General features: G+C 40.3%; 1 protein-coding gene across 5 annotated transcripts in view; it reads left to right on the plus strand.

The window, feature by feature from the left end:
* Window positions 1-24699, plus strand: part of MRTFA (myocardin related transcription factor A) — a 198516-nt gene that overhangs the window by 142022 nt on the left and 31795 nt on the right. For all 5 annotated transcript variants that reach the window (XM_025458948.3, XM_049115251.1, XM_049115252.1 and 2 more), the window contains one exon: window positions 16690-16755. In XM_025458948.3, coding sequence (XP_025314733.1) covers window positions 16690-16755 — 66 coding nt within the window. The remainder of the gene's footprint in view (window positions 1-16689; window positions 16756-24699) is intronic.

Raw genomic sequence — 24699 nt, forward strand, 5'->3', positions numbered from 1 at the left:
GACGCCATCTGTGATCTTTTTCTTGTTTTAGTTGGCAGTTGGAAATGCCTAGGAGGATAGGGACCACACTTTTATGCCTAATGCCTTAGGGCATTAGGACCTGTGGTTTTCTTTATTATTAGATTTTGGCAAGGATCAGATCTGCATTTTTTTTAGAAGAAGCTTTGAAAGATTGATGTTTTGTGATTTATTTTTTTAAAAGATTTTATTTATTCATGAGAGACACAGGGAGAGAGGCAGATACACAGGCAGAGGGAGAAGCAGGCTCCATGCAGGGAGCCCGATGTGGGACTTGATCCCAGGACCCCAGGATCACGCCCCGGACCAAAGGCAGATGCTCAGCCACTGGCCACCCAGGGATCCCAATGTTTTGTTATTTAATACAACTTTCTGTACAGCACTGCCCAATACTGTATCTACACTGTCCAGTACACTAGCTACTAGCCACATGTGGCTGTTGAGACTTGAACTGTGACTGGAGTGACTAAGAAACTGAATTTTTAATTGTATTTAATTTTAACTAAATTTGAATAGCATATGTGGCAAGTGGCCACCATATTGGATAGCACAGTTTTTAGACCTTTCACAGTCTGACCTTTGCCAGCCTTTCCAGCTGCCTTCTACTCCCTTTCACAAACTTAATTCTTCATCTGAATTGAAGTGTATTAGTTATGTTCTTATCCTTACAGTATTTCTTACCTCTAGGTTTTGGCTCCTATCTAGTTTTTGTTTTTTGGTCATATCTAGTTTTTGAAGCCCTCCAGAGATAGTTTATATGCTACTGCTGCTGCAAAGCTTGCCTGATTCTTTTTGTACTCTAGTGATTTATTCTCTGCAAACTAAAAGCACTTAGAACACTGTCTTTGATTACAGTGATTTATGTTTCTTATCTTCTCTATTATATTTATAAATTCCTTGAGGGGCTGATATAGTTTTTATGGTTGCATGTGTGTGATAGGCGTAACCATTTCTCCCCCTCCCCCCCATTAAAGTGAGTATTAGTGAAGTGTGTTTATGCATAGTAGTTGGTTAATAATGCATTAGCGGAGTTAGTCTGTTGAGGGTATTGTGCTTCCTGGCACTAGAGGGCAGTGTCGTGCCCATAAGCAAAATATGTTCATCCTAAATGACAGATATATTTTGAGCACTCTGTCCTAATTCAGTTTTATTCAGTATCTCATATTAATAATTCTAGCCTTTAGAAGAAGCTCAGATCTTTTAATTATCAGTGGTATTAATAATTAACCTTTCCTCACAATTGTCTTGAATTAGATTCAGAATATGACACTGGTCCAGGAGATTGGTGAGATTCTTACTGGGAAGAAACTTGGTACATCTGAGAAATACTGGCCAAGGCGTTACGTGTCAGAGATTAATTCCTTGAGGGCTGAAAGCCTTTTTGTGGTAGGCAGCTAGTGCTCCAGCCTTGAGCTGATAGTCAAGACCTGAAGTTCTTGGTTTGATCTTGCAAATATGAGTTTGGCTAAATTGCTCTAAGCTTGGCAAACCAATTTCTTTCATAGTATCATGAGTATAATATCTACCATCCTACTCATAGAGTCAAATAAGATCATATGTGTGAAAGCTTTGTAAAGTATTACATATTATTTTTATTAGTAATTTTTTATTATATTTATTTTTCTTCTTATGTCCTACGATGTATGTAGTAAGTGGTTATAAATATTTATGACATCCCTTTTATATTTTATATTTAATATAGTCTGTTAAAGGTTGATAAGAGATATATTAGTACAGTTGTTCCCATCAAGGCTGTGCACACTGAAAAGTGATAATAGTCAACACAGTTTGGTTGACATATATCCTGTTCTTTGGTGTTATGCAGCCTTAAAACGAACTGTATGTGAGATATGTGGGTAAATGTGTGTGTGTAAACTAAATATCTATATAAACTCTTTTTTAGTCTCCTCTCTAGTGGGTTTATTTTTGTAGGTTTCCTACCCTTCCTAATATTAACTTAAAATATTCAGAATAAGCCATTGTGTTTTTTTTGAAAACCATGTTCAAATACAGTTAGCTAGCCAAAACTGGTGTAGTTTGGAAATATGCAGAGGCATATTTTCCTGCCAGGTTTGTGGGTTAGAAAAGAAGCCATTCTAGAAGAGGGTAATGTAGTGGTTTCTTTCGTTGAGAACAGCCATCAGCCTGGAGCCTTCTCTAGTAAATCATTAGATGCATCAAATAAAATGTTCGGCTGAAGTTCATGCAATCCCACAGTTACCAAACACTCTTGCCAAAGAGAGTTGCAATCATAATATATGCAATCGAATCATTTCCTGTTTGGGCTTGCAGGTGGGGAACTTTCTGAAACTGCAGTCAGTCCTGTGAGATTAGTTATGAAGAAGATGCCTTGGTGGGAGAGGCTTTGATAGTAAATGACAGCCTAGCAAGTGTGAAGTTGGAGAAGGTACCCCAGGATCCTACAACTAACCAGACTAAGGTATAGAGATCAGTATATGCAAGCCCACTCCATGGAGTGATCTGAATAAAGCTGCTGTAGGGCATTCAGATATGTGCTGAACACACTCGGGCAGTGAGCCAGGCAGATGGCACATTCCTGTACTGACCTTCGGAGGCCTGGCAGATTACAAAGCTAGCATTGGAGGCGTGGTTGTGCTCTGGCATGAACAGCCCCGACAGCCTGCATTTCGTCTAGCATTTGGTCCTCCCAGTTGAAGGGATGACTTGGACTAAGGGAGTCCACTTAGGTACTGGCATACATTTTCATACCCCTGCCCCTCTTGGAGTTGATTTTTACTGTGAGCACAGCCTCAGGAGTGACTCATATCCTAAGAGATTCCTCCAGACTGGGGATGACCCAGGGTTAGCCTTTGAGATGCCACGATTCCTCTATTTCCCACCCCCACCCATCTATTTCCCACCCCCACCTGTCTTCATTGACTCACATTTATATGTTTGACGAAGCCTTCCATATGAGAATAGGTAGAGGCTAGGCAATTTAAGCCAGTCACCTGTCCCTTCTTTGGCTTCAGTGCCTCCCTTTGGTTGTGTAAAGGAAATTTGGGTATGATATACTTCACCTTAACCCCCTCCCTTTCCTGTTGCCCTTTTGATTTTTTTAATCTGATACTGAGCCTCTCCTCCCCCCACTCACACCAATGGAGTCTCCTAAGCTATTTCTGTCGGTTTAATGATCCCCAGCTGTTGCTGTAGTTCTGGCTGTTTTCATGCCTTGATGAGGCATAAGAGCCAGAGAAAGAGGGGTCTTGCTTGTGTATTACACAGAGTGTCAGACAAACGTAATGCATTTTTTTCAAAACTAGGGGGAAACTTCTTAAAGACGGATGTTGATACTGGGATAATTTGAAAATGCAGGAGGAGGGAAACTACAAGCTAGTATCCAGGACATTTTAAAAATAAGTGTTCTGCTGATAGGTGTGGCACCTTCTGCATCCCTCAAAATTATGCTAGAAAAATGTGGTATGTGGTAACTAGGTAAACTGTTTCATTGCTCTGCATTCAGCCTCCATTTTAGCTTTGGAGCTGTAATGTCCCCTTCACCCATGGTGTGTGTTGAAGGAGCCAAACATCTACATGAAAAGGAGGAATATGTGATAGGAAAATATCGAAGTCATTCCTGCCGAAAAGGCATTGATTTCAGTTCTGCTTTAACTTAATGCAGGTTTGTTTCGTAAAATTTTGTGCAAAAACCTGCAGTAATGAAATGTTCCACTTGCAAATTTGACCACACAAACTTCAGGAAATACAGAGTTGCAGTTCTTCAAACAACATGGACTCCCTTACAGTTACATGTACATTTACTTCTGAGATGCCTCTGCTAAACCTGGAGAATGGAGAGTAGGGCCTTCCTAGTTAAATGGGCTACTGTATTTTAACAGACTGACTTTTCCTTTATGTATTTGATCTTGAGAATTGTAACTCTTACAGCAATTTTAGCTGATAGACTTAGAGCTTTCATATTTCATATGCTGCATGAAATTTAATTTTCCCTTTTTTTTGCCTTTCCATCTTCTACAGAAAAGAAAAATTTTGCTGTAGCTTTTACAAAAAATAAAAAGTTTTTAAAAAGATTTTATTAGAGAGAGAGAGCGCAGGCACAAGCAGGGAGAGGGAGAGGCTGCCCCCCCCCCCCCCCGAGCAGGCAGGGAGTCTACCCTGAGGCTTGATCCCAGGCTGGGATCATGACCTGAACCAAAGGTAGCCACCTAACCAAATGAGTCACCCAGGCGCCAAAATTAATTTTCAAAATATTCCTTTAATTTTTTTGAGACAAACATAAAATTTTACATCCCTTGGGATTTAAGGGGAGAAACTATTGTTTTTTCCTTTAAATACCCAGAAAAGGTTTACACATAAATATTTGAAGAACTTGGGCAGCCCGGTGGCTCAGTGGTTTAGCGCCGCCTACAGCTCAGGGCGTGATCCTGGAGACCCAGGATCGAGTCCCACATCAGGCTCCCTGCATGGAGCCTGCTTCTCCCTCTGCCTGTGTCTCTGCCTCTCTCTCTCTCTCCTCTCTGTGTATTCTCATGAATAAATAAATTTTAAAAAAATCTTTAAAAAAAATATTTGAAGAACTTGCAAATTTTGTATGTGTGTATTTTTAGCACATTTGATCAATTTTCTCATTTCTAATCACTTCTCTGTTTCCTAATCCTTGTCCTAGAGAAGAATTGTTTTCATTTTTAAAATTATTTTAGAGGCACCTGAGTGGCTCAGTCGGTTAAGTGTCTGATTCTTGATCTCATATCAGGTCACAGTCTCAGGGTTGTGAGTTCAAGCCCTGCATTAGTCTCCACACTGGATGTGCAGCCTCCTTTAAAACAAACCAACCACACATTTTTGTCTCAAAATTAATTACTACAAACACTGAAAGTTAATTTCAAAAATATGAAGAGGCTAAATAGGATAAGCCTATGGAAAGAGATAGAAAAAAACTAACTTTCTAAGTATTTACTTATAGGCCTCCCTCGTTATTTCAGTCATGAGTATTCTACATGCTATATTTTTCAAGTCCACATTATTAAAGATTTAGAAAGAGTAAGTACTCTAATACAGTTTTAAGGGAAAGAATTTTTGTCACTTCTGGCTTGCTGTAGAATACCCCGTTCCAGGTTTTGAATCTGTTCACCTGTCACCTACGCTCAACAAAGTTGAGTGCAAAATGTCAGCACCAGTAATACCAGCAGGGAATATCAAGTGAGATTCAAGGCTGCCCACATTTCCTGGGTGAACGTGCAGAACTAATGGGGCAGGGAAAACACTGTTCCTGGTGCCTTTAACTTTGGAAGTGTTTGTTCAGATGGTCCTGCCAGTCTAAAGCACATTCCCAGTGTATCTCCACCCCATTCAGATGCCTGGTACAAGTACATGCTATGCTCAGATCTTATATGATGGAGTTAGTTGTTTGAGCATTGCCTTGTAGGTGCTCAGGAAAGAGACTGATGACATTGACATAGCTGGCAATTGAGATCTGCCCGCTGCAATTAAAGAAGGACATTACTTCAAGGGGGAGATGAACAGCTACCCAAAATGAAATGGGTGAGCCCCAGATTTTGAGGATATGGGAAAAAGTTTGATTTATTTATGCATAATTATTAATATTTTTGTTACGACTGGCATTAAATGTGATGTAGCAGAAAAAGCACAGGCTTTGATATCAGTCCGACCTGTGTGTGAACTCTGGCTCTACCTCTTACTAATTGTGCAGCCAGTTACTTAACCTCTTTGAACTGTTGTTTCTTCATCTATAAAATGGAGGTAATACATACTTCAAATAACTGTTGAGATGAAATGAGTCACTGTAGTGGTACATCTAGCCAAGTGACTGCTAAGGTAGGAGTTCAACATATTAGATTCCTCATCTTTTGTATCTTAGTTTCCTTCTCAAGACAGGCCTTTTCTTACCTCAGTTGCCTTTGTGCTTGCTCTTTATTTCTGCTGCCTGAAACATTCTTTCTACAGATCTTTTCATGGTTTATCTTATTATTTAGGTTTCTGTATAAGAGTCATCTGTCTTTTCAGAAGGGCCTTCCCTAAGTACTCTGTGTAAAATTACCACCCTCAGTCACTCTCTGTTCTTTTATTCTGCTGTATTTTTCTTCACATAATGTACCATTGGAAATTATAACATAAATAACTCAATATGTTTCTCCCACCAGAACACATGCTCTGTGAAGACAAGGACCTCATCTCTCCATTTTACTGCTGTATCATCTAGAATAGTGCCTAGCATATAGTAGGCATAATAAATATTAGTTCTGTGAATGAATGAACTCAGAATCTCTCTAATACCAGGGAAAAACCCCTGGCAGGATGCAGGAATGAAGTTGTAGCAGGAAGCAGGTGCCCTCTGCTTTTCAGTGTGGATGTTTCTACATTGAGAGCCAATTGGGAAGTAGGCTGGTGAAGTTCTTCTGTATCCTTAGCCTCCTGTCTCTGGGAGGAGCCCCTTTGAATCACCTTTACATGTGGCCACTGTTAATCCTGTTAGTCTCTATTCCTTTTAGAATTTTAATATAAGAAGGCTTTTAGATTCTAGAGTTCTGAAATGCCCTGTACTATTCACTGAAATCACTTGGACTTTCCCTGTTAATAAGTAGATAGATCATTTTTTTCCAGACACATCATGCAGAAAGCACTATTAATAGTGCCATTTTTGTACACGAGGAACTGATCTGTTTTATGAAGGAAGAGAAACACAACATTTAATAATGGCTAAGGGCTCTGGCTGTAGATCAAAATGGAGCTGGGTGACCTTAAGCAAGTTGCTTAATATGTTTTATGCTCAATTTCCTCAGCTACAAAATAGTATCATAATAGAACCTTTCATATAGCTTTGTTTTAAGAATTGAATAAGATAGGGTGCTTGGGTGGCTCAGGTAAATGACCTTGATTTCAGCTCAGGTCACGATCTTAGGGTTGTGAGATTGAGCCTGAGTCAGGCTCCTAGCTGGGCACGGGGCCTGCTTAAGAGTCTCTTTCTCCCTCTTCCTCTGCCCCTCCTCCAATCCCTCTCTTAAGAAGAAAGGATTTAATAAGATGGCACATGCATGTTTTCACCATTTTATTATTTCACAATGCAAAGACCTTTTATTTTACATGTTTCAGTGACTCAAGTTAGATTTTTGTAAGCTTATCCTTTGTAGATACGTGTTAGGGTAGATATATGAGTAACCCAGATTTGCCACTCCAGGAAGATACCTCAGAATCTCTGAGAGTATTCAGGTTAAATAGATAATATTGATCTTTTTTTTTTTTTTGATATTACCTCTGATATCTAAAACAGAGATAATTTAACTCATGTTTATACAATATATACAGAGAGAGAATTTTATAGGATTGTGAAAAGGTTGAATGATTGAGATTGAGTATAGTGATAAAAGCAATCAAATTTGAAATCCCATTATAGGTGGTTTTTTACTTGTGTTATTTTATTTTATTTTATTTTATTTTTTTTAAGATTTATTTCAGAGTTAGAGAGTATAAGCAAGTGTGCAAGTGGGGGGAAGAGCAGAGGGAGAGGGGAAGCAGACTCTCCACTGAGCAGGGAGCCCAAAGCAGGGTTCTCTCTCACAACCCTGAGATCATGACCTGAGTCGAAGTCAGACACTTAACCAACTGAGCCACCCAGGTGCTCCTCGCATGTGTGATGTGCTATTTTAAACAGAGTTGGGGACTTCTCTCTTCTTCAGCATTACATTGTGGTTCATTGTATTTTGTTTATACCACAAATCATTTTATATTTTGAATTTATCAGAAAGCCCAATATTCTTCATAATTAATTATTCATTTATAAGAATTAATCAGTAATCCTGTCCACTAGATGGTAACATTTCAGTTTGAAAAACCTGACCCTTAATATATTTCAGTAATTGATTTATAAATCTAAGGGTAGCTTAGAATTTCAGGAGCATGCTTCGAACACTCATCATATATTTAATTTTATTAATGAATGGGTACTGATCTCTCTGCCTTTCTCAGGGTCTTGCCCCTTTAGACATACCAGATTGAATAGAGTCTGAAAATAGAGGGTACTTTTTCACTGCCAGAACTGCCTTCGGAAAGGAGACACTTCCCTCCCCTCCTTTCCCCTCCTCCCTTCCTCCTTTCCTACCCTTCCCTCTTCTCCCTCCCTGCTGCTCCCTTCTGGTTCCCTCTGCCCCAGAACAACATGGAATATGATATTAAGAAAGGATGTTTTGATAGAAAGGCCCTTTTATTTTGCAAAATAAAACATGTCGTTGGAGGTATGGTACCAGATTATTAACAGTACCTAGTCCTGTCCTAGAGAAAAGCTACCTGAGATAAAGATTCATATTCTAGTGAAACATGTATTTTCCATGTTACAGTTTTACAAAGCACTTTTCACATACGTTGTGGGTTGTTTTTGTTTTTAGCTGAAAGTGCAGGAATTATTTTTACCAATTGTATAATAGTGGGAAAATTGAGGCTAAAAGAAGTGATGTGATTAGGAAGCAGCAGAGCCAGGACTAGAATTTGTATTTTCCGATTCTTTCTCTGTCCTTTGTTCTTCCCTTAAAGGTCAGTTCTACAAGTGTATTGAATTCACTAGGAACTTACAAAATATTCATATAACGAACCCAATATGCATCACTTGCCTCATTCCCCAGAAATTATAGTTAGGTTGACAGTAAACCCTTTCTAGTTAAGGGTAGAGCTAATTATAGAATACCCTGGGGCCTTAAAAATGCTGCTGTTTATATTAAAAGCACAAGCCAGAAACACGGTTTTGGGGTGGTGTATACTGTGCTAACCCATTCAGGCTGGTTTCCCAAGTTGAGGGAAGAAAATTAATCATGAAAGAGTCTAGAGAAACTTGGAGTTTAGAAAGTTGGAGGAAATCTACATAAAGTGCAGGAGAAGAAAATAGTCCCAGGGATGCTGTAGGATAGAATAGGGACTGAGAACCAGAATGCAGAAGAGGTGTTGGGAAGGAGTAAGGGAGTGCAGACGCCTCACTTCCTTTTTATATCTATCTGGTCTCTATCAGGAAAGACTTGTGGAAAATTATAATAGATAGGGACCCAAAAGAACATACTACTTTTTGGGAGTAGTGTCAAGAAATTACTTGAAACTTTAGTACAAACTTATCAAGAGGATAAAAATTTTAAGGCCCTGTTTGTGTGTTCACTGTTCTTACCCCATGTAGGAAAGATCTTGTTTTTCTGTGACTTCCAGTGTTGGATACTAACACCTTCTCACTGTCATAGCACCTGAAAATATCTGTATCTATGTATATCTATTTGGATTTTTATTATTTTTAGGAAATCAGCATTTCTTTTTATTATTTATGCAGACATATGTATATCACACATATTGGCAGAGACCCTTAATATAGTAGGATATATATATATATATATATATATATATATATATATATATATAGCTAATATATAGCTAATGTGTATATGTGTGTGTGTATATATATCTGTCTGTGTATTAGCTAAGTTGCATTTCCTATGACTTTTTAACTAAAAGTCTGCATTATAGACATCAAGTCTTCCTTATAGCATTATAATATTACTCATTTTCAGTCTTTATTTCTCATTAGATATAAGAATTCCATGAGAGGGCAGCCCGGGTGGCTCAGCGGTTTAGTGCCACCTTCAGCCCAGGGCCTGATCCTGGAGACCTGGGATGGAGTCCCATGTTGGGTTCCCTGCATGGAGCCTGCTTCTCCCTCTGCCTGTATCTCTGCCTTTCTCTCTCTCTCTCTCTCTCCCTCCCTCTCTCTCTCTCTGTGTCTCTCCTGAATAAATAAAATCTTTAAAAAAAGAAAAAAAAATCCATGAGAATGAGAACCATGTCTTATTCACATATGTAGTACCTAGTACTCTAGTACCAAACCTTCACTTGGATGAATTGAATAATGGGAATAGTTTAACTCCTTAGTTGAGATGTGATGTCTGAGTATTTCTTTGAAAATACTCTTCACTATTACAAGTACTTATTTGATGTTTGTTTTCCTCCATGAAAGTGTAAACTCCACCAGAGGCAGTAACTTTGGTCATTGCTTTATCCCCAGTAGCAGGCAAAGATCTGGCATATATAGTAGAGCCTCATAATTCTTGAATGAATGCCTAAGGAGAGTTTTGACAAGAAACTAGAGAAGAACTGAGGAAGGCATGAATATTGTGATGAATTGATATGCTTACCAACTAGTATGTGAACTGTAGAGCAACTAAGCAAATAAGCATAAAGTGAATAAATGAAACTGTGTGCCTTAGCTTACCTATTTAAATATAGTTTACCCCAAGGTCTGTTTTTTTAAGGACTTTTAGTAGCTTAAACAAGTGACTATATATAGTAGTAAGGAAGAAGTATGAAAAGTTAGTTATTACAGAACATATAAAGGAGAAACTATGAATTCCAAGGTCTGACCTCTCATACCCTTCATTCTTTTCTTGTAAAACATTAATCGCAACTTATACTTATTTATATGTAATTTGCTGTTTGCCCACTGGATCAGAAGCTTTAAGGGAGCAGAGACCACAGGTATATCCAACACCTAGCACAGGGCTCGACACATGTTAGTTGTATAGTAAACATTTGTTAGATTGAGTAGAAAACCATCCCCCTATCCCAACTCTCAATCTGTATTTTGGTGGTGATGCTGTAGACTAACCCAGTCAGCAGAGCATGTAGGGTAATACCCTCTTCTGGGAACACCCTTCACCTACTTTTAACCATATATGCTAAGGACGAAACTAGTCAGTATTCAGGGACTAGCCTTTGGTATGTATGTATGTATGTATGTATGTATGTATTTATTTATTTATTTATTTATTTTATTTATTTATTTATTTGGTTTTATTTACTTATTCATGAGAGAGAGAGAGGTAGAGACACACCCAAGCCTTTGGTTTTAAATAATAGGTGTTGTGGTTTTATAATTTGGGTGTCACTAAATGATTTTTTTTAAGGCATATAGGATAAACTGAAGTATAAAATACACCAATAAAATAAAATAGGTCTAATTCACTGCTACAAAGATGAGTATTTGAATTATTAGCATGCTTAAGCTTCACCTACTCTGTTCCTTCTCTGATCTTCCCAGTGAAACAGATTTTCCAGTTTGAAAGTAGATGTAATGGTGTCTGTTGCTGAATAAAATTGTATTTGCTTATTTATTCTTGGACTGGTACCTAAAGGTTATTGAGGAGAAAACAATGAACCAGTTATTAGGAGATCAGGCTTAAGAAATGCCCTTGCCATTAGAATCTTCCTTGAAAGAGGTCTTAGTGAACAAAGGATGATGTCAAGGAGGGTTTTTGTTCTTTTGCTATCATTCCCCTACTAATTTCCTTCCCATTCTTTTTTACTTCCCTCATAAATACTTCATCTCCCCACTCTAGAAGCCTTTGTGGAATCAATAATGGATAAATATAAATAAGGTGAGAATAGCCTGTCAAGCTGCACATCTCCCTCCCCAGTGAAATCCAGGTCCCTTGACCAGTGGAAGCCACAGAGCTGGGCTTGAGGACACATCACTTATTTTTTGCTTTTCTTTCTGATTCTTGAATGTCATCAACATACTTCCCTGGTCTTTACAGGGCAGAAATATCTTTTGCTTTGATTTCCCAAGAAGCCAGTTATTCAGACCTTTGTTTGAAACAGGTGGAAAACTTGATTAATTCTGTGGGGAGTGGAGAACCTAGGGTTCCCTACTTTATGATTTGGTTTCTTTTTATTCCAATCCTTTTCTGGCAGGCAACTCCGTCGATTCACCATCCATCAGCTTTAAAGACATCTGTTCATCTATATATAGGCTGCTTACACAGACCCATTTAGAAACAGATGATATATTAAATTTGTGGAATTAATAACAGTGAAAGCATAAAGACTTGTGCATGTACACAAATAGGTATTTTTGTTTAGTTTTTATCCACTTGGGGAGTGGAGAGGAAATCTAAATGGTGATGTATAATGAATAGAGAGATTTTGTCAAATTTCTACTCTTTTGAATCTCCTTGGTCTAGCACTGTCTGTAAGTATAACCATTTGAACTCATGTCAGGTATTTCTTGGTGAGGGTGGATGTGCATTAAATGTATGGCCTTGGGATCCCTGGGTGGCGCAGTGGTTTGGCGCCTGCCTTTGGCCCAGGGCGCGATCCTGGAGACCCGGGATCGAATCCCACATCGGGCTCCCGGTGCATGGAGCCTGCTTCTCCCTCTCCCTGTGTCTCTGCGCCTCTCTCTCTCTCTGTGACTATCATAAATAAATAAAAATTAAAAAAAAATGTATGGCCTTTGAAACGTACGTCTGATTTGGGACCTTCTGCAGTGAATACAGCACATATGGCCCTTATGCTATTTACTGCAAGTGAGTTATTAAATGGCTGCTTCTAAAATGAATAATCCTTGGGGTGCTTGGGTGGCTCAATTGGTTAAGCATTTGAACTTGATCTCAGCCCAGGTCTTGATCTCAGAGATATGAATTCAGGCCCCGAGTTGGGCTCCATGCTGGACATGGAGCCTACTTAACTAAAATAAAATAAAGAATCCCTGAAGTCTGGAAACATAAAGGCATTTTATTTAGTGTGCTTAGTTAGAATTTAGAGGAATTAAGATAGACTAAGAAAGGGGAAATTCATGTAAATACCTATTTCTTTGTAGTTGGAAGTTTTAGAAGAAGGACCCTTGTATCTGTACACAGCCAAACAGATCAATACTAAAGTAAAATGATGTAGAGGCTGACAACTATAATTTGGAGTTTACTGGTCTTTTTTCTTTTCCTCTTTATAAACAGTGTTTGAGTTAGCAGGAGAGGCCTTTGCAGTGTATAAAAAACAGTAACATATCTGTAGTCAGGTTGTAGCAATACCTGAGATACTACTGATAAAGGGTGAATTCTATTATGTGAATAGGGAAGTTGGTCAGATTTCAGATAAGCACGGAGCCTGGAGTTCACTGCTGAGAGGGAACAGGAAGGAATTTTTAGATAACTGAACTTTAATTTCATTTAGTTTTACAGATGGAAAGATTTATTAGATAAACCTTTCTCTTTGAGTTAGATATGTTGAAAACAAAAGCTAAATCAGCCTTTCCTGTGTTCTCCATAAAAAACCTTGAATCCTAGACTTAAATGTTTGCTCTCATGAGGCAATAAGTTTTTTAGTCAAGAAGTTTGCATAATGTCCCTTATGGCCCTATCTGTAGATGGGTTTTTTTTTTTTAGGAGTGCTGCTGATTGGTATTTCAAAATTTTTGGATAATGGCCAGAGTTTTCATTAGTTATTGTTTCTTTGAAGTGTTCAGACTTACTGAATCATATTTAGATTTCTCTGTTCTTAGAAATCAAATCAATGTGTTATATTTAATCATTCTCTGTAGAGAATGGCTGGGCTTTAGAAACACTATAAAAGATGACAAATATTTTCTCTTTTTCCTCTTTCTTTCCTCCAAGGAGACGTATGGCATAGTATTTAGTGCCCTGCAGTCTAGAATCACAAAGATCTGGGTATGAAGTCTCATGCCAGCACTTTTGAACTGTGTGACCCAAGGCAAAATTTTAAAGGTCTACTCCTTAGTTTCCTTATCTGTAAAATGGAGATAATAATTGTACCATCCTCTTAGCCCCCCTCCCTTTTTTTTAAAGTTAAAAGCATGTCAGTCACTTAAACTAGGCCTGACACACAGCAATGTTCAGTGACTCCTAGCTGTTAATTATTTCCATTTTAATATTATAATCTGTGGTTCTAATTTACCTGAAATAAGATTCCTAGATTAGTTTAAATTTATTTTACTGATGTATCATTCAAACTCTTTTGACCCTGGCCTAAACTATATCCCTTTTCACCAGAGAACCAGCCCAGGTGGTCACATTCCAAGCTTCTTGTCTTAGCAGCATAGGCTCCAGAAGACCCTGAAGAAGCAGAGAAGTAAGGAACCCACGTTCTAGAATCAGAATGTTTGGGTTCAAATTCTGTTGTGCCTCTTATTAGTGGGATAATCTTAGGAAAATTACTGAATCACTCTGGGCCTTATTTTTCTACCTGTAAAAATGGGAATAGTAAGGCCCATGTCTTTACATAGGAGTGTTAGATTAATTAGTGGCACCTGGGTGGCTGAGTGGTTGAGCATCTGCCTTTGGCTCAGGTCATGATCTCAGAGTCCTGGGATCGAGTCCCGCATCAGGCTCCCTGCAGGGAACCTGCTTCTCCCTCTGCCTGTGTCTCTGCCTCTCTCTCTCTGTCTCTCATGAATAAACAAATAAAATCTTAAAAAAAAAAGATGAAATGAGTTAAAACATGAAAGTACATAGAACAATGTCTGGCACCAAGCACATCAATAAATGTTAGCCACTAGTCTGGCTGTTGTTTTATCCATTTATTCTGTAAGGCTTTACTTTTAAGTGTTAATTTGTAAAAAAATAAGAGTAATAGTTATGATCTCCTGATAAGATCTCTCAGACTGTATGTATTATCATTTTAAGATATAGTTCAATTCAAGAAACAATTATTTTTTTAAAGATTTTACTTATTTATTCATGAGGGACACAGAGAGAGAGAGACAGAGACACAGGCAGAGGGAGAAGCAGGCTCCATGCAGGGAGCCTGATGGGGACTCGATCCTGGGACTCCAGGATCATACCCCAGGCAGAAGGCAGGTACTAAACCGCTGAGCCACCCAGGGATCCCCCCAAGAAACAATTATTAAATGCTTTCTGTGTATTGAGTGCTATGCAGGGCACATATTAATAAGATACATTCTCTGCCTTCCAGGAGTTTATAAATTGGTAAGAGAGATGTGTTATATTCAAGGGGTAACTATTACACAGGGCAAAATATTACTATACTTTTTATAACAAATAACAGGTAGCTCACAGGAGATCTAGAGTAATTCTTCATGCTTAGGAGCCCGGAAGGTCAGTTGAAAAGGGTAGGCATTTCCAAGTGAAGTGAATGAACGGTTGGGCCAGCACATGGTACTTGAGGGAGGGTAATTGGACAGCCTTAATTGGGGCATTTACTATGGGAGAGGTACGCTATAAGTAAGGTGCAAGACAGGGAGCTGCCTATGCAACGCGGCAAAACTGTGGCACCAGGAACTTGGTAAGAGGAGGAACGTGAGGGAGCTGGAGGAGTTGAGGTTGGCTCAACAACTTAATACTGGGTTGGGGGTAGATTGCAGATCATGATTCTATTTTTTTAAAGAGATAAGGATGGAAAGTAGGTTAGGTTTTTGGGAGAAAGACTGGTTCTGCTTTGGACCTGCTGAATTCGAGATGTAGCCAGGAGCCTAGTTATGGTTCTGCCATTCTTCTTGGAGACTTTCTTTTTTTTTTTTTAATATTTTCATTTATTTATTTATGAGAGACACAGAGAGAGAGAGAGTCAGAGACACAGGCAGAGGGAGAAGCAGGCTCCATGCAGGGAGCCAGATGTGGGACTCCAGGATCACGCCTCTGGCCGAAGTTGGCGCTAAACCTCTAAGCCACCTGGGCTGCCCTCTTGGAGACCTTCTTAAAAACTGCTCTATAAAGGGAAAAGGCAGATACTTATGGTAATATGATTCTTAATAGATACAGGTCTCTCTCTCTCTCTCTCTCTCTCTCTCTCTCTCTCAGATGTGACTTGATTGAAGGCTTATCAGGCGAGGGGACTTTCCTTGGCTCCTGACTCTCTCCTTCTCTGAGCGTTTTCTCACCTAGTTTCTGAATGCAGGCCATTCTGCCTGGTGGGCCATGGTGATGCCCTTTACGTTTCATTGGCATTTGAAATAGAGATCATTGACTTTTAACTTCACAAAAATTTCTTTTTTTTTTTTAATTTTTATTTATTTATGATAGTCACACAGAGAGAGAGAGAGAGAGGCAGAGACATAGGCAGAGGGAGAAGCAGGCTCCATGCACCGGGAGCCCGACGGGGGATTCGATCCTGGGTCTCCAGGATCGCGCCCTGGGCCAAAGGCAGGCGCTAAACCACTGCACCACCCAGGGATCCCACAAAAATTTCTATTGAGTGTTTCATTAGGCAGTATTGGCAGAGTGGAAATGGGAGAAATCCTCATCGCCCTCTCCTATCCCAGATGCACTTTGACTCGGGTGGCTTGGTGGTTTTGCCTCAACAGTAAAAAGCTCTAACTGAACAGTAAGAGGAAGAAAAGAGTTCTGTTGATGGCAAAATGTTTTCTGGTCTAGAGAAATACATTGCGTGGTGAAAATAGGTGTAATTTTTAGATACAAAAGAAAAGATTTTACAAATAACCAATACTTCCTGATCAATGTGAACACACTATCATTCAGCACTCATGGTGGTAAACACTTGCTGCCAGGAAGACAGTGTAGAATATCTAGAAAGCTTTTCCTACTGGGTGTTGGTCCTTATTATATTTCCTTTGAGTTAAGAATTTATGTTTTTTTAGTCTTAGGAGGAGGATACAGTGTTGTAGGAGGTTTTGAGCAAGAGGCAAGACTTTGGTACTTTGTGGATTGTTATCGCCCTGCAAGACCCTTCGCAACTTCCTCTCGCCGCCCACAGCAGAATACGGAAACCCTGCTGTATCAGGCCACTTCTGCAATTACACACAGTCACAATTAAAGGGATCCTTCTTTCACACTACACCCTTCTGTTCTGAGACTTTCTTTGCATTTGAAAATGTGTCTTTTGTGGTGGAATGCCCAACTGAGTCTCCGTCTCTCCTCTCTCTTTGCCACCCTGCAGTGCTGCAGTTGAAGCTCCAGCAGCGCCGGACTCGAGAAGAATTGGTGAGCCAAGGGATCATGCCGCGTAAGTGCCTTTCTCTCTCAGCATTTGCTAGAGCTGCGTTTTCAGCATGGCGTGTGTGTCTAGTATGCCGTGGGAAGCATCTAACAGAAATCAGGGCGACAGGTTTCATTTGTCACTCTCTCTCTTGTGCTTCTCCAAGTTCAAGGACTTTTGCTCACTAATGGCTAAGATAACTGCTCCTATTAAGTTCAGTGAAACAAACAGTGTTGGTTTGAACAGTGCTGTTGAACCATCCTGCGCTTTTGAATGGCACCTTTCAGGGCTTTCTACTCCCTGTTACACTCACTTCCCTTTATAGAAGGAGCAGACCTTGAGCTGGGGTATTGTGAGAAAGGACCCACTTCTTGCATGTGTTTTGCCTTCTTGTTCAGGTTCTTGGGGAGAGAAAACCCTTTCCTACCTGGTATTTTGAATCAAACTGCAGTTTTATTTAGAGTGAGAGTCTCAGATACCCTATAGCTGGCATGGGTGTGAGTGTGCTGGATGGGGTTATTGCAGAGCTGGGCTTAGTGGGTGCACAACGAAATCACTAGGGGAGAAATGAAACCAACATTGGAATCTATTAGAAGTCAGAACATTTGTTTTTAATATCAACAGCATTATAAACTGAGTGAAAGCTGGAGACAGCAAGATTTTGCTCTTTTTGACATTTCTTTTTAAGTCATCAGCAAAGAGCTCAAGCTCTCCTTTCCTTTCTTTTCTCGTGTGTTATTGCTACTTGGACACACCCTATGAGGAAAAAAATAGTCACACAACAACTTCTAGCTTTATAGTGAGAGAACTGATGTTTTTTACCTTAACTCAGTGCTGACCTACTGCCACTGTATTTTCTTCATCCTCATCCATTTACTCATTCAGATTATTCCAGAACCTGGTATGTGCCCTTGAAAGGAGAATAGTGATAATAAACAAGGAGACAAATACGTAAACAAGATAACTTTAGAGTATGGTCAGTGTTACAAAGTAAATTAACCAGTTAGTGTGTTAACAGGTGATAGGAATGATGGGGTCATTTTGGATAAGATCATCAGGAAAGAAAGGCCTCCCTGAGGAGGAAATGTTTGAGCTGAGGTCTGAAGGATGAGGTGGAGCCAGCCATGCAGAAGCAGGCAGAGGACCAGGGAGAAGGGAGAGTAAGTGTAAGGGCCTAGTGCAGGTCAGAGCCTGACAATGTTTGAAAACATCGAGGAAGCTAGTGTGGCCGGGACCTGGTGACTGAGGGTTGGGCTATAATGAGGGCCTGTCAACTACACAGAAGAGGTGGACTTTATTGTAGGTACAATGGGAAGTCATTGGAAGCCTTTTAAGCAAGTGAGGATGGAGTTTGATTCATGTCATGGTAATGGCAGATCCATTTCTAAGAGCTAGAACCAAATAGCAGATGGGAGGAATCTGAAGTCTGTTTCTATCCTAAGTATCAGCCAAAAATTTAAGTCTCAAATTCAGCTTTTTATTTATTTAATAAATAATAATTTATTTAACTAACTACCAAACCATTTATCCACTTTATGCTGCAATCTTCTCTGGCTTTCCAGTGAAGGACTTCCCACCACCAACCCTAAAGAGCCAGAGCAGGCTCCTTGTGCAGTGGATCAGTGATGTGGTCGGGTGAGGCACACTTGTGCTTCACAGAACACTCCACATCTGCCTCTCTATAAACTCTTGTGGAGGGACAAATCACCCAGAGTCTCATCTCCTTGTCCCTTTCGCCAAGGATGTCATGTGTTTAATGTCTACTTTGTGCCCAGGGGAGTTAGTTCTGGAAAGATTAAAGAAATACCAAGCAAGGTACCTGCCCTCAGGACATTTAACAGTTTATTTGAGTAGCTAAAATTTACCCATACACAAAATAAAGAGCAATCCAACATCCTGTGGAGTGCTGACTAATTACAGTAGTAGTTCTGAGAGTATGCTACCTCTCAAGATCTGTAAGATGTTCAAGGTCTAAAAGCCTTGCAGGGAGGGTGAGTGCCCTGCATTCTCGTGCCTGTTTCTTAGTTGGTACCAGGGACTACTAGAGCTCACTGCTTCATACGATTGAGTATGGTCTCCCTGCTTAACATTTATTGTAGTGTTGTATGTTGTTAAAAAGACAGGTGATGTTTCCGTTATTGGAGTTATCTGCTTATACATTTTCCTCCAACCATATTATGAGCTCCTTGAGAAATATCTTATCCAGTGCCTGGCACTGAATGAATGAGTCAAGGCTGCCAAGTTGTAAAGTGTGATATGTGTGCGTGTATATGAATGACAGACAGACAGAAACACAACTCTCTTGCAAACTTGTTGGAATTCTGGGCATGGAATTTGGAATAATGCTTCTGTTCTATCAGGAGCCCAGGTTCTAAAAGGTTCTGAATACCTACCTATTTGTATACCCTGCCCTGTTCTCTGTATCTGTGAAGTGAGAATAATTGCCCTTCTTAGAGGAATAGAAATGATCTACTTCTGTGAGAATACTGCATCTTCCTCCTACTGAGAGCCACCTTCAGCTATGGACACAGTCTTGGTTTTCAGCTTTTCTAGTGAAGGAAGTCGATAACAATCTTGAAGATTCTGAGAGAGAATGTTGATGCCTGGGAATAGTTTCAGGTGTGAAATTCCCTGTTCATCCACATGCCAGGTGATACACAGATAGGGTCCTGCATTTCTCCACACACACACACCCTGCACCCTGTGAATAAATTCTTCCTCATCACAGCCTCACGCTCTCTACGCTTATCCTGTTGTAGGCTCCAACACTCTCAGCCTCCCTGACCTCCCCACTACCTGCCATCCTCCACCAGCCCCCACCTCTCACCCTTCATGCCACAGCTTCCAAAGAAAATAGAGCAGCATTGGAAGCAGCTTGTAAAGTGACCAGCAAGTTGTTGATTATTGGAGATTTGGAGGCCTGAAAAAGTAACATCTGATTTGAAAGCCCTTCTATTCCCATCTTGCTGGCCTGAGGAGAAGTTTCTCTAAAGTGTGTTTATATGTAAGTTGGTTGTACAACTGAGGAAGTAGCTAGGCCCTCCTAGCAGGAGTAGCAGTAGTAGGGCAGGGGGCAGGACTAGGGGGGTCATGGCTGTATCCTGCCTCATCATTTCTGTGTTTATATCTTTTATCAAATTCTTCTCATTCCAATCTTATTTATAGCTCTGGGAAGAAAACCCACCCACCTCATCGCCCAGAATACTCCTACACAGTTCCCACGTAGGACTGGCTTTCAGTTCTGACAAAATATCTGTAGGACACCATGTCTTTGGTGACTCCCTTGCCTTCAGGCTTGTTCATATTCTGCATATCGTTCAGAGTTGGGATTTGGCCTTTCATAGCTTGCAGGGGATTAAAGACTTTTTCAATCCTACACACCCCTCCCTGCCGCTTGATACTCTCTTTTCATGGCATCTAAACTATGGGGTATGGGCAGCCCAGGTGGCTCAGTGGTTTAGCACCGCCTTCAATCCAGGATGTGATCCTAGAGACCTGGGATCGAGTCCCACGTTGGGCTCCCTGCATGGAGCCTGCTTCTCCTTCTGCCTGTGTCTCTGCCTCTCTCTCTCTGTGTCTCTGTGAATAAATAAATAAAATCTTAAAAAAAAAACACACACAAAAAACTATGGGGTATGGAAGCTGGTTCCCGATGTGTTTTTAAACAGGGTCATTTCCCAGCGTCTGTCATTCTCCTCATGTAAACATGTGTCTCAAATTTAACACTATATAAAACCCTACCAAATACAATGTGCTGGATAGCAAAGGATTATATATTCCAAGCCCTGAGCTTGCTTTTCTTTTTAAAGATTTTATTTATTTATTCATGAGAGACACAGAGAGAGAGGAAGAGATACAGGCAGAGGGAGAGGCAGGCTCCCCTAAGGGAGCCTGATGTGGGACTCGATCCCAGAACTCTGGGATCATGCCCTAAGCTGAAGGCAGTCCCTCAACTGCTGAGCCACCCAGGTATCCCCCTGAGCTTTCTTTAATAATATCTGAAGCTCTGCACATCTTGAGGGAGAAGAAAGATGGCACAGGTAGGAAGCTGGTTAAGTCCAAAGATTAAGACCAGAAATGCTGCTGTATTCAGAATGAAGACTCATAGAAGACATGGGTCATGTGTGGTGCACTTTGTTCTCAAACAGAGCTTTCCCCATAGCCTTTCTCTTTGACATTTAAAGGTGTACTAGGTCATAAGGTTTAGGTGAAAATTAAGAAAATGTTCTGGCAGTGAGAGCTGCTGGAGAAAAATAACCTTTTAAAGGAAAACATGGACGTTCTTCTGACCCAGACAAATGAAAAAGAAGTCTCCTGTACCCTTTCTGGACCTGAAAGAAGAACCTTGTCTGTCTCTTCCTTCTCAGACTATTTGTTATTGAGAAAAGCCTAGAGTAGCATGTTTCTGCACTACAGTTAACCCTCAGTCCGCTGTTTTCTCATGTGCACGCAGTGGAAAAACCTTGATACCTTGGCAAGTACATGAAGAAATCATTAGTTTTGTCCTGTAGATTCTCTAAGGACCTTGCTCCATGGCTTGAGTGAGCCTGTCTTTTCACTTTAAATGGCATTTCTGTTCACCCAACTCGTGCCATTGACAACACTTAACCACCAAATGGTTAAAAGAATCCAAAGAGTGTGAGGGCAGCACAGTTCAGAGAGGGCATCCCGTTGCTGTCAATCCAGAAGACTTGCAAACTGCGCAGCCCCTGAGAGTGGCTGAAGCAGGTTGCTAAAAAGTGAACAGGTTGGTCAGCTAGTTTTTACTGGCTTATAGTCTATAAATGGGTCCTGCGTATCTCACATTAAAACTGTAAAGAATAGCTTTATGTGATGAGTCCCCACCACTCTGTATTCTTAATAAACTTGGCTGTATCTTGGCTCCAGACCCTTAGTTCTGCAGTTGTTTGATCCCTTTTTCATGTTTCAGCTGTCTGTGTTAGCTGAGTTAGAGACCATGTGGCCCTGTTGTAGCACTCAGAGTTCATCTGTCATTTTACAGGGCCCCAGTGTTAGCTGAAAACCTCCTGTTCATCTGATTATAGCAATCTCTGCACCAAGAAGTTTCTTTTAAACTCTAACAAGAGGTTATTCAATGAGTTGAAGTGTCAGGATTGATTACTATGAATATAATGCTTATATTATTCTTCACCAAATGTACAACCTGAGTTTCCATATTCTCTTTCCTTAGTATATATGGATCAAATCCATTTTGGTAAAGCTCTTTTAAAACTAATTTTTGTTTTTGTAATGCCTGAGAAGTGAAACCAACCTACTGAAGTCTCAGAGTTTCTTGTAATGAGAAAGAGGCTGTAATTTAACTTTGTCATCTAGTAACTTGGGAATGGCATGGGGTCTTTCCCCCAGGTTGCTAGAATTCCAAAGAACTAGCCACGGGGCCATCTAGCTGGCTCAGTTGATAGAGTATACAGATCTCTGAGTTGTGAGTTCAAGCCCCATGTTGGGTGTAGAGATTACTTAACAATCTGTAAAAACTAAAAACAGCACCTGGGTAGTTCAGTTGGTTAAGCATCTGACTTTTTTTTAAGAGTGTATGTATATATGTATTTATTTAAAGATTTATTTATTTATTCATGAGAGACACAGACTGAGAGAGAAAGGCAGAGGGAGAAGCAGGCTCCTTGCAGGGAGCCTGATGCAGGACTCGATCCCAGATCCTGGGATCATGACCTGACCCAAAGGCAGGCGCCCAACCGCTGAGCCATCCAGGTGTCCCAAGATTCAAGATTGTATTTATTTATTTATTTGAGAGAGTGAGCAAGCAAGAGGAGAGCATGAGTAGGGGGAAGGGCAGACAGAGGGGGAGAAACAGACCCCCCACTGAGCATGGGATTGATGTGGGGCTCAATCTCAGGGCCCTGGGATCATGACCTGAGCTGAAAGCAGACATTTAATCAACTGAGCCACCCAGGCACCCCAAGTGTCTGACTCTTGATTTCATCTGAGGTCACGATCTCAGGGTTGTGAAATCAAGGCCCACATCAGGCTCCAGGCTCTGTGCTGGGCATGGAGCCTGCTTGAGATTCTCTCTCTGCCTCTCCTTCTGCCCCTGCCCCCTCCCTAAAAAAATAAGATAAAAACAAACAAAAGAACTAGCCATAAGACCAGCACTGTCCAATAGTACTTTCAGCAGTGATAGAAATATTCTTTAATACTAACTACTTGCCATATGGGCTGTTTGAGTACTTGAAATGTGACTCGCTTGAGTGAAGAACAGAATTTATAGTTTAATTTAACTTTAATTAAATAATCACGTGTGGCTGATGGCTGTTGCATTAGTGAAATTTTAGACCTATTGTGCCACTTAGGAACAATGGGGCTTTGAGCACCTCTGTTAATTTTTCTGAACTCAACTTCTGCTCTTATAAAAAGGAAATAATAATCTTTCTTACCTACCCCTACAGAATTAGTTTGGAAATAAGTGAGGTGATATTATTGTGCATGCCTTTGAAATATAAGCAGTGTTATTCTCAATTAAGATTGAGAGGAGCATTAGCTTGGATCTGCCACACACACCCCCCCATATCTCATTAATTTCTATCAAAACCAGTGTTTGGGAACAGGAACTATTTTCTTTTTTTTTTTTTAAAGATTTTATTTATTTATTCATGAGAGACACAGTAAGAGAAGCAGAGACATAGACATAGACGTTGGCAGAGGGAGAAGCTGGCTCCTCAAGGGGAGTCTGATGCAGCACTTGATCCCAGAACCCCGGCATCACGCTCTGAGCCGAAGGCAGATGCTCAACCACTGAGCCACCCGTGTCCCAGGAACTATTTTTCAATAAGTAAAATCATTCTTCCATTTTCTTTCCTATCCACATAAAAAACAGTTGCTGAAAATTGTTAAGAGTCAAAGAACCACTGGACAACATGGTGTTAAGACTGTTTTCGTTTTGTTAAGATTGTTCCTATTTTGGTTATATATTAACGGGGCTATAATTTTATTAGCTTGCTCTCTCCATGGCAGTGGATATTTCTTCTTTAACTTCTCTTAAAACAAGTGTCTGGATTGGAAATAATTTTTTTTGTTTTTTTTTTTTTTGTTTTGTTTTTTTTAATTTCTGGGCAACTTATCAAGAGACAGAAATGTTCATCAGTGGGGACACAGTGGTGATTCCGGGGAGATGAGGGTCTGGTTTGAGGCTGTGTTGCCCTTTTCTTTTAAAACTTAGATTTAAGATGACAAAATTATAGGCTTCCAGGAAATGTCATTTGTTTTCTTTTAAGTGAAGTGCTACAGTGTTCAAGACTAATGTCCCAGTGGCTACTTTGTAGGCTGGTAGGTACTGAGATAAGAGCAGATCCTCACTCAGGCTTCCATCATTTCCCATTTGCTCTGGTCCACTTGAGAGTTGCTAGAAGCTCTGTGGTAGTCTTTGTGGCCTTGGAACTCTTTCCATTAGGAGCCCAGAAAAGGCATCCCCCAAACTCCTCAGTTTGCCCGCTGCCTCTGGTCCAGTCTCTGCCCTCAGGCTCGTACTTCTTTTAGATGCTGACCATCACAAATTTTCCTGTGCCATTTGGCTCTTTTTTTGTTTTCTTTTTTTAAAGATTTTATTTATTTATTCATGAGACCGAGAGTGGGGGGGCATGGCGCAGAGACACAGGTAGAGACAGAAGCAGGCTCCATGCAGGGAGCCTGATGTGGGACTTGATCCCGGGACTCCAGGATCATGCCGAAGGCAGGCACTAAACCGCTGAGCCACCCAGGGATCCCCAGTTGGCTCTTTTAGATACATACATATCTTTGCATGAAAGAGCTAGTTGCCTTTTTCTTTTTTAAAATTGAGATATAATTGGGACACCTAGCTGGCTCTCAGTCAGAAGAGCATGTGACTCTTGATCTCGGGGTTGTGAGTTGGAGCCCCATGGTGGGTGTGGATAATTACTTAAAAAACAAATATTTTAAAAATAAAATAAAATTGAGATATAATCAACATACAACATT

Source organism: Canis lupus, chromosome 10, assembly GCF_003254725.2.
Source record: "Canis lupus dingo isolate Sandy chromosome 10, ASM325472v2, whole genome shotgun sequence".
Lineage (NCBI taxonomy): Eukaryota > Metazoa > Chordata > Mammalia > Carnivora > Canidae > Canis > Canis lupus.